We start from the raw sequence: 16,284 nt of genomic DNA, 5'->3' as shown, positions 1-16,284 counted from the left end.
GCCTCACCTCAGTCCCTGGAAAAATCATGGAGCAGGTCCTCAAAGAATCAATCCTGAAGCACTTGCATGAGAGGAAAGTGATCAGGAACAGCCAGCATGGATTCACCAAGGGAAGGTCATGCCTGACTAATCTAATCGCCTTCTATGATGAGATTACTGGTTCTGTGGATGAAGGGAAAGCAGTGGATGTATTGTTTCTTGACTTTAGCAAAGCTTTTGACACGGTCTCCCACAGTATTCTTGTCAGCAAGTTAAGGAAGTATGGGCTGGATGAATGCACTATAAGGTGGGTAGAAAGCTGGCTAGATTGTCGGGCTCAACGGGTAGTGATCAATGGCTCCATGTCTAGTTGGCAGCCGGTATCAAGTGGAGTGCCCCAAGGGTCGGTCCTGGGGCCGGTTTTGTTCAATATCTTCATAAATGATCTGGAGGATGGTGTGGATTGCACTCTCAGCAAATTTGCAGATGATACTAAACTGGGAGGAGTGGTAGATACGCTGGAGGGGAAGGATAGGATACAGAAGGACCTAGACAAATTGGAGGATTGGGCCAAAAGAAATCTGATGAGGTTCAATAAGGATAAGTGCAGGGTCCTGCACTTAGGACGGAAGAACCCAATGCACAGCTACAGACTAGGGACCGAATGGCTAGGCAGCAGTTCTGCGGAAAAGGACCTAGGGGTGACAGTGGACGAGAAGCTGGATATGAGTCAGCAGTGTGCCCTTGTTGCCAAGAAGGCCAATGGCATTTTGGGATGTATAAGTAGGGGCATAGCGAGCAGATCGAGGGACGTGATCGTTCCCCTCTATTCGACATTGGTGAGGCCTCATCTGCAGTACTGTGTCCAGTTTTGGGCCCCACACTTCAAGAAGGATGTGGATAAATTGGAGAGAGTCCAGCGAAGGGCAACAAAAATGATTAGGGGACTGGAACACATGAGTTATGAGGAGAGGCTGAGGGAGCTGGGATTGTTTAGCCTGCAGAAGAGAAGAATGAGGGGGGATTTGATAGCTGCTTTCAACTACCTGAAAGGGGGTTCCAAAGAGGATGGCTCTAGACTGTTCTCAATGGTAGCAGATGACAGAACGAGGAGTAATGGTCTCAAGTTGCAGTGGGGGAGGTTTAGATTGGATATTAGGAAAAACTTTTTCACTAAGAGGGTGGTGAAACACTGGAATGCATTACCTAGGGAGGTGGTAGAATCTCCTTCCTTAGAGGTTTTTAAGGTCAGGCTTGACAAAGCCCTGGCTGGGATGATTTAACTGGGAATTGGTCCTGCTTCGAGCAAGGGGTTGGACTAGATGACCTTCTGGGGTCCCTTCCAACCCTGATATTCTATGATTCTATGATTCTAAGAGCTGTGGCATTGCTAACTGATCCTGAAGAATCCCCCATCCTCTGCTTCAAAAGCAGAAACTACACACTTCAGTTTAAGAGTAGATGTGCAATGGCAGTGAGCATTCAAGATGGTATTTGGCTTGACAATTACCATTTCCTGCAGAACCACATAGAGAACACAGATGGGGTACACTAGACTTACAGTTGCTCTGATCTATAATCAAACACTAGGCTTGCACACAATTGTTTCCCAGCCACATAAAGCTGTCTGTAAAGATACATAACCTTTTTTGTTTAGAGCTTTGAGATAGCTGTTCTGAAAGGTTCTGGATTCATAAAATGATTAAGTCATTTGTAGGTTTACATTTTCCTTTTGTAAAGGCAGTCAGTTGGCAATTTCTGAAGGTGAAATCTAAAAAGTAATTCCATCTATTAACAATGCTGGTTTTAAAAACATCACGTTTTAAGTCACACTGCTCATAATTATCTAGTTAGCAAAAGCAGTCTCAGCCTCTCACTCCTCAGGCCAAGTGTAATGCAGAGCAACGCACTCTCTGCTAGGAACAGGGTGCCCTTAACGGCTGAGCAGTAATTCCTGTTGCTGATTAATCTGTAGTGACGATGGGCTGCAAAAACAGTCCTGATAGCCAGCGGAAGATGGGATGGGCACGCCACACCACTCCCCAGGAGGTCACGGCTTCTTTCTAGAGAGAGACACACACTCTCTTACCTCAGTGCCATGCTGGAGCTCGAATTTGTAAAAGAAAGCCCAGGCATCCCCCAGGTCTGAATCTATCTTCACTGTCCGATGGAACCATTCTCGGGCCTTGGTTATTTTACGCTCGCTCCAGAACAACCTGTTGTGGGAAGGAAAGAGAGAAAAGCAGAAGTGGGCAGCTGGCAGGTCACTCTCTACTTGCAGAGACAACTGGTCATCTGACACGGTTTAAAAAGTTCAGCTCTTGGCTCTCCCAGAACAAAGGGGGCAGCTATGCAAAAGAGATCCTTCTGCTTGGGAAGGTGGAAGAGGGACTACAGAGGTGAAATGGAACACCCACTGTTTCCTTGCTGATTGCTGAGTCTAAAAGGGTAAATTAGCCCCCAACCCAAAAAGGAAGCAGGTGGGAGAGTCAGATGTTCTGAAGAAAGAATGTTATTACTTTCTTGAAACCCAGACAGAATCTTCCTCCCTCATTTGCTTATTGTCAGTCAATCATGCTTCCCCAAAGTCAGAAAATGACAGGATTAGGCAGGCAATCTTATCTCCCACCCCCACGTTCTTCATGTTTTGAGATGATCTTGTACCTATCTAACAAGCTATGTACAATCTTTAGATATTTGGAGCTTATCTAAGTCCTGTACCTACAGAAGTGTGTCCAGATTTACGAAGGCCAAGCTCTAAAGCAGAACCCATCGTACCATGCATGTATATAGTGAAATACTAAAATCTACTGAAACAGATGTACATTGAAAATCTATTTCAATGCAAAAGGGTAGGAGTGGGATTTAGATGTTTAAACCCAACTTTTGCACTCACATTGCCTGTCACCATTTCTAAAATTTTCTCATGAATTTCAAAACTTCTCCCCCCCAAGAACTACTCAACTGTGTCAATATTTTATGGGTTTGGTTTCTGTACATCAAATAGAGTTCAATTAAAACTAGCGAGGTCTTTATGAATAGGAGGCTGTGTGATTGGCTAAGCTGCTAAGTTGTATCATTTTATGGTTTGATAACATGATTGATTTTTAAGCCTTATGATACTCTTGATTGTTCGGTGTTAGATAAACTGTGATTTAAAGAGCATGAACACTGATAGGAAACAGACAAAACACCTGCAAAGTAACAATTTGCAGTAACTTATTTACTTTTAACAAAAGCTCTTCACAATCATGTTACAGCCCTAGGTATCAGAGATACATACATAAGACTCATTATGGGAGGCGGAAGCAACCTGTGCTGGGTTTAGTTTAGCTACTAAATAGTCTGAGGCTGTACCAGAAAGGGCCTGGAACCAGTTTCCCTAAAGCGAAAGTTAAAATTCTTCTCCTTTGCCGACAAATCTGAACAAGTCAGCTGTCATTGTCTGGCAGACCCTAGTGCCACAGTAACTGGAGTGAATCCTGTATGATTTGCTTTGGCTTACAAGAAAAGTTGTGAAAGAGTTGGGCACTGTTTTACACACTTCCTCTATTAAACTCTTCTGGTATTTACAAAAGAAAAAACAGCTGGTTTCAATCACTATTGCACTAAAATCAGCCCTGCACTTGAATGGAGGCCCTTAACATAAAAGAACAGGAAAAAAGCCATGAAGCACTGTGTATTAAAGTACTAGCCCTTCAACATTCGATAACTCAAAATTTGGTCTAGGCAACAAGAGAAAAATGATATTTTAGTCTTGTTTCAATTCCTAAATGGACATTTGCCTGCTTCACAGAAGCAAATTCAGCACAATTGGCAGCTTATACACAGGAAATGCCCAAAATGAAACAGCATGGGATGACGGAAGCAGAGCTGGAAAAGCAGAATACAGCAGGTCAAGATTATGGGCCACTGGCAGAATTTGGGGACTAAGAGGGCAGGCGGGGAAGAGACGGAGTTTAAATAACCTGTCCACATTAAACTGGCACAGTGGCCAGCGCAAGCAGCCCCATGCTTCCATAGGCATGAACAACATATCCTAAAAAGTAAAAGCAATGACAGCTTGTCTTCAAGTCTTTGTCAAAGTTATGTACCAAGGTATCTCCTGCTAGTGATGTTTTCAGTGTACATAAACCTAACACTAGAACAGATCTCAGCATGAATCCACTGTGTTCCCCACTGTACTCCTACACTTCCTAGCTGACATTAGTACTCTGAGAAAAGGCAGACAGCTTGTGTTCAACCAAGCGAAAGAAGCTGATCTGCACTGATGCTCAGAGGCAGCTACACAGATGCATCAGTTGTTCCTGGATTTGAGGCATATCAATACTGTATTGAAGCAAGACCACGTGATACCAATCTGCAGCAGTGTTTTTGTTGTGTATGTGACCTCAACTTGTGTACAGAGACAAAATGTCTATTTTTACTTAATTAAAATAGGAATAGCAACTCACTTGGCTACAGCCAACAGGACGTGAGGGTCGTGCTCACACTTCTTCAGGGCATCCACACTTTTGGTCTTTCGCTGTGGTCTTGCCTCAAGGAAAATTGCTTCTGACCATAGGATTCCTAAAAAACAAATAGGAAGATTCCAATTTTTGTTAAATCAGAGATTAAAAGGCCACATTACCAAGAATAACGAGTATGATAGAAGCTTAAATCCAGAATGGAGTGTCTTTACTGTCTCAGACTTTCAGGCCAGAAGGGACCATCATGATGATCTAGTCTGACCTCCTGCATATGGCAGGCCACAGAACCTCACCCACCCACTCCTGTAGGAGGCCCATAACTTCTGGCTGAGTTACTGAAGTCCTCAAATCTTGATGTAAAGACTTCAAGATACAGAGAATCCACCACTTACTCTAGTTCAAAACAGCCAATGACCCATGCGCCTCACTCTGAAGAGGAAGGCAAACTCCCTCAGGGTCTCTGCCAATCTGACCTGGGGAAAAATTATTTCCCAACCCACATATGGCAATCAATGAAACACTGAGCATGTGGCCAAGAACCACCTGCCAGACACCTGGGAAAGAATTCTTTTTAACTCAGAGCCCTCCCCCTCTAGTGTCCCATCTCTGGCCAGTGGAGATATTTGCTAATAGCAGTCAGGGATGAGCCATAGGCCTTTGTAGGCAATCACACCATCCCCTCCATAAATTTAGCAAGCTCAGTCTTAAAATAAGTTAGGTTTTTTGCCCCTACTACTCCCCTTGGAAGACTGTTCCAAAACTTCACTTTTCTGATGGTTAGAAACCTTCATCTAATTTCAAGCCTAAACTTATTGATGGCCAGTTTATAGTCATTTGTTCTAGTGCCAATGTTGTCCCTTAACTTAAATAATTCCTCTCCTTGCCTGGTGTTTATCCCCCTGATGTATTTATAGAGAGCAATCATATCTCCCCCTCTACTTCGTTTTGTTAGGCTAAACAAGCCAAGCTCCTTAAGTCTCCTCTTGTAAGATAGGTTATCCATTCCTCTGATCATTTTAGTAGCCCTTCTCTGCACCTGTTCCAGTTTGAATTTGTCTTTCTTAAAGACAGGAGACCAGAACTGCACACACTATTCCAGATGAGATCTCACCAGTGTCTTGTATAATGGTAACAACACTTCCCCATCTCTCCTAGAAATACCTTGCCGGATGCATCCTAGGATTGCATTAGCCTCTTTCACAGCCGCATCATATTGGTGCTTCATAGTCATCCTGTGATGAACCAACCTAATGCTCAAATAGCTCTTACCAAAACTCACTAACTTTGTACTGAATGTTTCTTTATTTTGTGCTCTGCAGTATCAGCTGCTATTCCCTGAGTACTGAGACTCCAGCTTTGAAGAGTTTCCACAATACACACTCTTAGCTTTCCATTTTTTTTGGTACTTCATACACTAGGTATGTGCCGGCCCCAAAGACTTTCAGCTGAGACCACCACACAATGGGAACAGTGCAATATAGAACTATCCTCAAACCTCTTCTGGAGACCCTGCATCATGCAACACACGATTGGTGTTATGTGGTGGCCATCGGCCATTTATGGATGCATCTGTAAGCAATGTTTGAACACGGTTATCCCACAAGTGCAGGTAAATGTTTTAATTGTACAGACAAATCACATGCATTTGCCTACATACTAATTCAGTTAATTCATGAGTGCCAAAAGGTGGGATACACTCATCAGCTTTCCAGTGGTTAGCATGAAGGGATAAACAGTCTGATGAAACTTTCCACAGTTCTCTTCATGCACACAGTATATTTCCCAACACCACTGCCAACAAATTATTAGAAGCAAAGCTAAAATGCCTTGAAAATATATACATTTCTAGTAGTCTGCTATGAAGGGGGCACTTAGTATGAAAATAATAGACCACACAAAGTCATTATTGGCAGATTGGCGGTAGCTAAACTTGAACCTGGTCTATACTACAAAGTTTTGCCAGCAGAGTTGTTGGCTAGGAGTCCGGGGGAGGGTGGAAATCACACCCCATAGCCAACACAGTTATGCCACCAAAACCCTGGTGTAGATGCAACGATGCTGACAGAAGAATGAGCTGGAGCAGCTATGCCTGCAGAAGAAGAACTTCTGCCAGCTTATACTGCATCTGCCCTAGAGAGCTCTGCATCTGCACTAGAGAGACAAGCCCATAGTGAACAACCCGGACCAAAAAGGTAACCAAATCTCTCAGATAGGCAGGAGTGAAATTGTTGAGTATGTAATTTTAATTGTACGGGACACACTACATCTATGTCTTCAAAGTGAATATGACAGGTAATTACCCTCAGGAGGAAAAACATTAAGAAGCTATAAAACATACCACCTGGAAGTAGTTGGAAGAGTTTGATGAAGAACGCTGAAGTCCTCCCAATGATCCTTACTGTACACTGCTGCCAAACAGGCCAGTCACAGGAGGCCCAGAAAAACTGCTCTAAATGCCCACAGAAGTTTAAGGTTACACATCCCCAGAGAATTTTTCTTTCATTGCCAAAAGCTGAAAAGGAAATCTGCTCAAAGGAGCATGAAATCTTCTGGTTCACATGTCAGCCAGCCACACCTGTGGAACACTCTCAATCTATGAAAATCTTTAGAAGTCTTACATCTGTCAGGATTCCATCAGGAGGTTCAGAGCAATAGCTTCCTGTAAGTGGTAGCCATGTATGCATCATAGGTAAGGATACGATTCTGTCACGGATATTTTTAGTGAAAGTCATGGACAGGTCACAGGCAATAAACAAAAATTCATGGAAGCACTGACCTGTCCCTGACTTTTACTCAAAACATCCCTGACAAAATGGGGAGGGAGGAGGGTCCAGGACTCTGCCCCCCTGCCTGGGAGCTGCAGGGCTGTTGGGGGTGGGGGGAAGGGTTCAAGCGGTGGCAGTTGGGGAGCTGTGGGGGGGCCCGTCAGCAGTAGTGGCCAGGGAGCTCTGGGGTCCCCGTGGTGGCTGGGAGCTGCGGGGGGGCCCACCGCCATCCACAGAGGCTCGGCTGCTGAGGCAGTCCCCTGCTGCTTGCAGCAATTGGTCAACTGCAGGGCCCCCAATGTCACGGAGACTCTGGAAGTCATGGATTCTGTGACTTCCACGACCGCTGTGACATAATCGTAGCCTTAACCGTGTGTGTGTGTGTGTGTGTATACACACATACACACACACACAAACACACACACACTCTCTCTCTCTCTAACTTTATTCTGATTTCACTGATCGTTTAGAGCAAGAATTTTCCCTTTGTCTCTTTCAGGGCTTCCCTTTACTTGCAGGGTATATTTGTACCAGTGTAGAAAAGTCCATGACCTGACCATGTGTTTTATGACTATTGTGGTATTCCACAACAGGGGGAAAAAAAGATCCTTAAAATAAAAAGCTTTTCTTTCTCAAGATTATTTACCTATGTAGTTGCTACAGGGCTGTTATACAATGGTGACTAGGAAGAGAACTCAGCAATCATGAATGGCAGGGAAGGAGGTTCAGGACGAAATACTTCTATGTGGTTCATGCTACAAAAATGTTCAGAAACTCTTGACCTAGTGGGAGGGTGGGAGTCAGAACACTTGCATTCTAGTCCTGGCTCCAACACCGATCTGCTGTGTTATCCTTAGCAAGTGCACACAATTAGTTTTCCCCATCTATAAAATGGAGATAGTATTTATCTATCCCATGGAAGTGTTGTGAAGGTGCCGACAAGCTACGATATAAGGAATTCTTATGAGTGCACATCTCGTAATGGAAGATGCAAAGAAATCTCATAATTTTTCCACTAAATCATACCCTGCTGAACAGTTTCTGCACAAATGATCTCTGTTAACCCAGAGTGCTTTCATTCAATCCCAGAACTTATCACCTCTTTTAAACAGGAGACATCAGTTTAGTTCTCAGAGGAAAAAAAAGTTACCCATGTCCAAGATACTCTCTCAGGAAACCAGGAACCACAAACTGGACACAGGCCTGATATCACAATCCAAGCAACACTGCAGAAAAACTGAACCACCTGTGAACAATCCATGCCCTTTTCTTCAGGCAAGAGTCAAGACCTCTAACAGATCTGCAACACTTCTTCTGAAGAAGGAAATTACCACCTCCTACAGCATATCATAATCTGACCGGTACATAAGACGACATGGCTAGTAGAAACATCTTAGAGAGATGAGGAACCCTCTTATCCACCAAGCAAAAATAACTGGATTTCAGAAAAATCAGCTCCTCCTTACCCGAGTTGGGACATTCCTGCAATGCCTTGGCCATCAGCGTATTAGCAATGTTCTTTAGTCCAGCTCTGTATTCTAATCGCACGGACTCTAACCTGGTGTGGAAAAGATAGCATTGTCAACATCTCAATTCAGTATCTAAGAAAGCAGGAGCCCACCAGTGAGACATTTCATTTGAAGGACATGGGATTTGTTAAGAACACATCTACCAGTGCTCTCTGCACAGCTTCCAGGAGACTAATTTTGCTCACTCTCATAAGCTCATTGGGCTAAATGTGTTCAGCAGGAAATCATGGAAGAATCAATGACTATTATAATTTTTCCATCCCCTGGGTTAAGAGACAATTGTGACCTTTATTTTGTAACTGTCATCTTAGATAAAAACATTTAGAGGAGACTGAATTAACATGGAAAAGGAAAGACCTGGTTTCAGAACGTTAGTTTAAATTAATCTACAGTTTCCATTAAAAGAAAACAGCTGGCAACCAACTGCATTCCCCAAACAAGTAACATGATGGCAGCTGTGTCCTAGAAGAGCCCCCCAGAGGACTGCAGGTATTCAGAAGGGAATTGTTGTCCCCAAAGCAAAAGAGTGAAATACCCAGGATTTCCTTCTGGCTATATGCGATAATTTGGATAGAGAATCCATGCTTGGATGGCAGGAGGTTGGGGAAGGGTGAAAGGTGGTCAGCATAAAAAATACATTGCCCTTATTGTTCATGTGTACTCAGTTCAGCTCTACACTACTCACCAGAGGTCTGGATTCTTTGGATTCTTCAAGCGAGACTTCTCCAAGATGGCTCTTGCTCTGGTCAGTTGCCCAACTTTCTCCTCCAGCCTGGACAGCAAGAGCCACAGGGGCGTGGAATGGGGGCACTTCTTCAACTGTTTAAAAGAAAGCAAACAAACCATGGTTTGGGGCAACAGGGAGAGAGGACAATGGGGAGTTTATAGAATTGACTACTTTTTATGCCAAAGCTGCAGAGCAACTTCCAGAGAAGCGAATCCTTAGTGAAACTCTGAAGTATGGGGAGAAGGGGGAAATGTGAGTCACTGGTGTCACTTGATATTTTTCACAGCCTTTCTGGTGAGTTTTATGATAGGAATCCCTGTGAAAAATAATTTTTTGTCTTGTCTCTTGAAGTTCCAGGGGAAAAAAAGGGCAATGCACTGTATATTACTGAGCTGCCTCAGTGTTATGTGGAAACACACCTTGACTAATGGGTGTATTCAAAATCTGTGTCGCCTTGAGATGGAACATAAAGTGCTGCATCAGCAGAGGAGAACATGGCATCCAAATTTAGGTTTCCTTTGACTTTAAGGGACTTTAGGCCACTTTTAGCCTCCAATTACTAACATGTCTCCAAGTCAGTTTCATGGCTAATTTTAAGAGCATTCACTCTCTTATTCCACATCACTCCCAAGACGTGCCCCAAATATATTTGGGGTATATGGCAGCATGCACCTTTTTGGTGGCTAATGAATCTCTTTGGACTACATAAGCTCTCTCCTTGCACTTTGTTCCTCGTAAAACCTACCAACGGGTACTTTTTTTGCTTTGGTAGCCATTAGAATATTGAATAGAAAAAGTAAATATTTTAAAGGGGAGCTTGAATTCCCCCTCCCCCCAATCAAGAACAAGCATATGGCCAGCTTCCTCTTAACATTGTCAATACAACTGAAAGAATAGGTAACTCGGTTATAGCATAACCATAGTCAATCTACTTGGATGTGTGGTTTGATGTTTATACTACAGAGCATGAATGTGTGGCGAAGAAGAGATTAGCCTCTCATTTTACACAGACAAATCTGAATGCACCAAATACATGTAACTTGGAAGGATCTTGGAATAAATATTACTCTAGTGGAGGATAAATTCTATCCAGAGACTCTGGTTTAGATGTTCATACTTTGCTCAACCTCTTCACCTAGCTATTCCTATGTGATCATTCTACCATTTTAGCAAGATGTCAGCATCCAGCCTACCAGTTTGCCAGGGACAGATTCCTACAAGTTATGGCTTTTGCTTTGAGGAAGACAGTCAATACACAATTTCCTCATACTGGAGGCATGAAAGCAGAGATGGAATCATATCCATTCTTACCCCTTGATTATAGGCTTCCCGAGCTTTTTCTATTAGCTCATCTTGCTCCTCGATCTGCCCTTTCATCATCCACAGCTTGGGGAAGTCTTCATAGTGCTTCAGGGCTTCCTCACAGAGCTCCTGGGCAGCAGCAATGTTCCCAAGCACCCATTCCAATTTCACTGATTTCATAAAGACCTAACACCAGACAAGAAGGTGCTTTATCATTAGCAGTTATTGATCCAGTAACATATCAATGCAGTGGATTCCTTGTTCCACAAACATACAGCTATTACATTAGCAGACTAGGAACAGACTTCTGAAAACAGGAAAATTAAGGCTAAAAAAATTCTGGAAGTCAGCAACAGCTAGAGATCAACACAAAAGTTATCCAGGAGCTGGAACAACATGATCAAACTTAACCTTTGCCCCAACTATAAGCAGAGTGCATATAAGTGATATTAAAGAAGTATTCCAGACACAAATATTTAGGCAGTAGAAGAGCATATGAACATGAGTTTGCTCACCGGCTTTCCTACCACACCCCACTTTCCTTTACCAGGTCTCTACCACAGTTGTAAATGTGGCTCCCAGGACCTCTTTCCCTCCTTCCCCACACTCCAAAGCTCTGAACTAGAAGGCTAAGGACTGCCACATACTGCTTGCAATTCTTCGCTTTACCATTTAGAAGGGCCATTGTTGAGAGGTAATGTGCTTCTTGCTGGTCCAGATTGTGAAAGACTAAAACCAAAAATCAAATACAGACTGCAAGACATTTAGATACTATTAGCTTCCCACATCTTTGAACACCCCCAATAGCCCATGCAAGGAGCAACAGCATCAAATCTGACATACGAAAGTTTCACAACCCTGACTGCCAGGTAGAGAGGAATGTTGAAAAGATCAAGGATGAGGGGTAAATTTTTTTAATTAAATTTTGCTTTATTTTCCCTATTACAAAGACTAGATCTATTTTGTTTGAGGGGTGCGGTGGGAGGCTGTTTTAAAATGGCCCAGTTGAAAATTGGCAAAATAACTTCTGCCTACACATGATATTGCAAGCTAAATCCTACGGATTGACACACCAGTGTAGTTTTATATCACAAACCAGAAGAGTCTCGCCTTTTAGATAACATGCCTGTACTAGGAACTCAAAAAAATATGCATTAGAAAGTCTTCCCTACAAATAGGATAGTTTCATTTTTAAACGTGAGAAATGAAATGCAAGACATGCTTTATGTAACATGTCTATTACATAAACTGTCCACTGTAACTGGGAATTTCTTGACCTTTGCCATCTGTGTAACATTCTAAAGTTTTATTTGATCCTAGTCTTTTTTCTCCATAATACGTTTACTTCATGTTGCAATGCGCTGGGGAAGCACTTTAACAAATCACTCATGTCCCGGCAAAGCACAAATAGCAGGATGCCATCTGCCAAGTCTCTGGGGCCAGGAAAGTGAAGGAACTTCCTCTTCTTCCCGCCCCTCTCCCCCACATCAGAAGAAGACTGTCGTTCCACCCATCACATGTTCTTACTCTGGCTGTGGGGGCACTGCTACGCGCTTTTGCCAGTAATCTCCTCGCTCTTTCATATTCGTTGTTTTCAGACTCCAGCTTCACAGCAGCCAGCCAGATCTCTTCACTGTTGGGATTGGCCTACGAGAACAGAGTGAAATATATACTCTGATTCATCAGAAGATTTAATCCTTTGTTTGGTTCAGATTAAAACTGTAATCAGGCCCTTGTCAATCTGCACCAGGATTCTTTCAGCTCAAGCTCTTCCCAATCATCTATGGCCTTTTAAGGTTACAAAGAGTTCTCCCAAACAGACCCACAATCCAAGGAGCTACGCCAGTTTAGGAATTGGACGTTTAATTTCTAAACTGCACAGAAGAGTTGGTCCTTGAACCTTCTTCTGAACCACCAATTACAGTGAAAAGATTATAACGCTGACGCAGGGACTTTTTTTTATTACCCCTGAACACAGTGCCTGGCAAAATGAACCCTTGATCCCTGACTGGGGTCTGTAAGTGCTCCTGCAATACAAAATAACTTCAGGGCATCAATGTTGGAAAAGGTTCAGAGCTCTAAGAACAATTAAAAATTCCAAGAACCTAGCTGTGGAATCAAAAATCAGTCACCTCCAGTAAGAACAAGTCTCTGCTGTCATTCAGTTTTACTACCACTCTGCTCTGGAGGCCCCACTCTCCTCAGCATCAGCATTATGGAGCTCCCCACTCCTTTCAGTGTCTATAAGATAATTTCCTTCATTATGCAGTAGGCTGACTATATTGGTCCAGGCTACAGACAATTACAGGGGGCAAATAGGAGGGCACTGCACTATCTGTGGGTATGATCCTGGTTCTGGAACCCAAACCTGTACATTTCAATGAATGGAGGAAGTAGACTAATTCATCCAGAGGAACCTGCTGATAGTGGGGAGACTGCTAATCGGAGAAACTGGGCTGGGAGTGGCAATTTTGAAAGGGTTGCAGTCTACTGGGTTCCTTCCAGCCTGTTTCTCTTTTCTATCTGGGAAACACAGAAACAAAAAGGAATGAGAGTTTTGCCATTTTGAAAGGATAACTTTGCTGCTGCGGGAGCTCAGAGCCCTCTCTAGAAAGGACCTACTCACTTGCTTTGCTCTGTTCCACCCTGGCAGTAATTAATTTATGCATCTGCCAAGTGCTCAAGTCTGTTAAATGAAGGCTACACCCACCTGGAAAGCCAGGGCCAAAATGCTTCTGGCTGCAGGCACATCTCCAGCCAGCCACTTTGATTTGGCTCCCATGAGCCACAGCACTTCTGCTTTAGGACAGTGAGCCACCGCTCTCTGCAAGAGAGCCTCCAGCGATTCCCTGAAACGAGAAAATGTGAGCTACGATAACTCGAAGGCACAGCTATAAAACTGAAGTGCCAGACCCTACTTCAATTATTACTCGATGTTATAAATAGTTATTGTTGCAAAGTCCAATGCTGTAAACTCTGATAAATCATGTCATAAGGAGAAGGGGATGGGTTCTTTTTCCATGAAGTTTCTAAAATCAACTTCTGAAAAGGGCTCGACAAAAAATGAATCGTTGTTAAGACACCATCATTTGAAGCAAGGGTTTATGGAGAGACCTCATATACAGCTTGTGTGTCTTGGAAAGTGCTGTTCAGCCCAACAGTAAACCGTACTACATATGGGGGCAACTGACGAAGAAGTCTTTTCCAGCAGTATCAGCTGAAGTAGCCTGGATCACACTGATAAGAAGTTATGTTTTCAGTAGAGTAAAAGTTTATATTACAAGTGAAATGCGGGGGTAAAAGTCAGTCACCACCAGGAAACTTGAAAGGCAACTGACAGCAGTGGAGGAAAAAACAAACAAATGTGCTGAGAAAGCACTCAAACATTACAAGTTAACTCTCAGATCCCGCAATCAGTTACATCTGAGTAGTCTCATTGGCTTTAATGGGATTACTTGCGAGTGTGTATGTGTTTGTAGGATTGTGGCCATAGGCCCTTACAAGTTTAGCCCCTCTTCCAAGCTTTCTAAGGAGAAAATATTAGATGCATGTGACACAGCACAAGCTTTAGATATGCTATCTGCAGTGGCTTTTCTTTTCTTTTTAAATTTAAGTTCAAGAGTGATCTTAATCAGAACAGTTATCTGATACAAATTAGCAAACTTTGTAATTAAAACCTGACTGAGGGCCTCCCTGCACACACACTGGCTCACTGACCACCCAGTGTACTTGGAGAAGTTTAAATGAAACACATGCTAGATTTCTAAGTGACTTACCATCCTACATTCCCACCATTTCTCATATGTCCCATTCCCAAACAGTTTAACACCACGTCCATATCATTCCCACATACCAGGTAGCCCCAATCACCAAGAGGATTTTTAATGACTTCACACCAGTATTATGTGCTGTCTACCACCATAAGAAATTAAACTCATCTCGGCATACAGTTCCAATGGATTTTCATCAGCTCAGAGACTTTCTAAATCCTGTTATTCAATAGTTTGTGGTCAATTTATTAGCTTCTTTGCTTACAATAACCCCAACCCACACACTTTAGAACTGTAAGAACACCCTTTTGGTAGCGTGAGAAACATGCAGCATACGTACCTGGTTCCATGGTTCTTTTCAAAGTAGGCTGCTCGCAACCAAACACTTTTCTTGCTTGGGAAAACTTGTAAGGCATAAGCATAAATCGCCCGAGCACACTCTAGGGCATTGTGAGCAACACACTAGAGAAAAACAAAGGGAGGGGAGTAAATCAAAAGGGAGTCAGTAGAGGGCCTAGAGATATAAAGTGCAGGATAGAATGACGAACATATCAATGGTGACACAGAGCTCAAGGTTTTACAAGAATTCCGGTGACTGGTATTTATCAAGTCCATATATTAGCAACAGGACAAACATCTGAATAACAATCACTTAGCGAAAATTAAATATATACTGGATTCGGAATAATGTTTAACTCTAAATAAGGTGCAATGGTGGGATTCTCACAAGCACCTAGGAGTCTCAGGAACATGAATGCCATTGATTTTCAATTGGGCTTGTGCTCTTAAATCACTTAGGTGATTTTTAAAATCCAATGTTTTTAAAATTGGTCCTATATGCTTGCATATGCATTGCTTACCTACAGAACTCACTGGTGAGCATGATTACATGTGCACACATGGCTTTGTAGGCTCAATTCCAGGTTAACATATTGAAAATGTAGCTTTGGAAGTTTTATAAAAGTAATACTGGTAATTTAGTTATCAGTGCATATTCAGTCTGTCCAGACTGACAAAGAAATCCAGTTAGATTATGTAAACATTTGAGCTAGAATTTTCAGAGGAGCCTAAGGAAGTCTGCCACCTAATTTCCTTAGGTTCCTTTGAAAATTGCCATCTTGGCCTACAATATCTACTCCTATTACTGCAAAATTTCTGCGCAACTAGCAGTCTCTAGAACAGGAAGGTTGCTGCAACTAAAATTGAGAAGTGCTGACAGAACTCAGAGACAAGCTTGCACAGAGTCTGTTGGTATCTGGCCAGTAATATCAGCCCTTCGGTTTCATAAAAAACAGACCTACCTTCCCAATTGTCAGTCCCTTTCCCCTACTATAATTCAAAGAGAACAGAAAGGCCATAATCGGACATACACTATCTGCATCTTCCATCCAGGTATGTTTCCGATCTTCTTCTTCGATCCCAATCCCAATCACAGCTCGCATAATAGCCTGACACGTGGCCACACTCCCAGCTTTATCACACTCCTCAGCATCCTAAAGACAATGAGAGCAACACTAAGACAATCTGTTATTTCCGTCTGAAAAGCCAGCAAAGGAGACAGCACATTCTGTAGCATCCTTTGAGCAGGAGAAGACTGACAAAGCATGACCTCTCCAGCCTGGAAGGGTGCTCTATTTCACAGATTCCCTTTGGACTGACCCAACTGTGGATTTTTCCAAAATAAAATGCTGAAAACTATGAAGGGAAGTGAGGGGAGAGAGCACGAGAAGATAAGAAACGTTC

General features: G+C 42.9%; 1 protein-coding gene across 2 annotated transcripts in view; it reads right to left on the bottom strand.

The window, feature by feature from the left end:
• The window catches only part of PRPF6 (pre-mRNA processing factor 6), a 35,129-nt gene that overhangs the window by 2,771 nt on the left and 16,074 nt on the right, over positions 1 to 16,284 (bottom strand). Inside the window, exons 12-20 of one of the 2 annotated variants that reach the window (XM_073308979.1) lie at positions 15,912 to 16,034; positions 14,882 to 15,003; positions 13,482 to 13,620; positions 12,299 to 12,418; positions 10,781 to 10,957; positions 9,428 to 9,561; positions 8,680 to 8,771; positions 4,434 to 4,548; positions 2,069 to 2,195 (exon numbers count right to left, since the gene is read on the bottom strand). In XM_073308979.1, the coding sequence (XP_073165080.1) occupies positions 2,069 to 2,195; positions 4,434 to 4,548; positions 8,680 to 8,771; positions 9,428 to 9,561; positions 10,781 to 10,957; positions 12,299 to 12,418; positions 13,482 to 13,620; positions 14,882 to 15,003; positions 15,912 to 16,034 (1,149 nt within the window). The remainder of the gene's footprint in view (positions 1 to 2,068; positions 2,196 to 4,433; positions 4,549 to 8,679; positions 8,772 to 9,427; positions 9,562 to 10,780; positions 10,958 to 12,298; positions 12,419 to 13,481; positions 13,621 to 14,881; positions 15,004 to 15,911; positions 16,035 to 16,284) is intronic. The other variant, XM_073308980.1, reaches the window with a different exon arrangement.

Source organism: Lepidochelys kempii, chromosome 13 (assembly GCF_965140265.1).
Source record: "Lepidochelys kempii isolate rLepKem1 chromosome 13, rLepKem1.hap2, whole genome shotgun sequence".
NCBI classification, from domain to species: domain Eukaryota; kingdom Metazoa; phylum Chordata; order Testudines; family Cheloniidae; genus Lepidochelys; species Lepidochelys kempii.
Note: the sequence above shows the minus strand (reverse complement) of the source record. Positions and strands in the feature narration are given on the sequence as shown.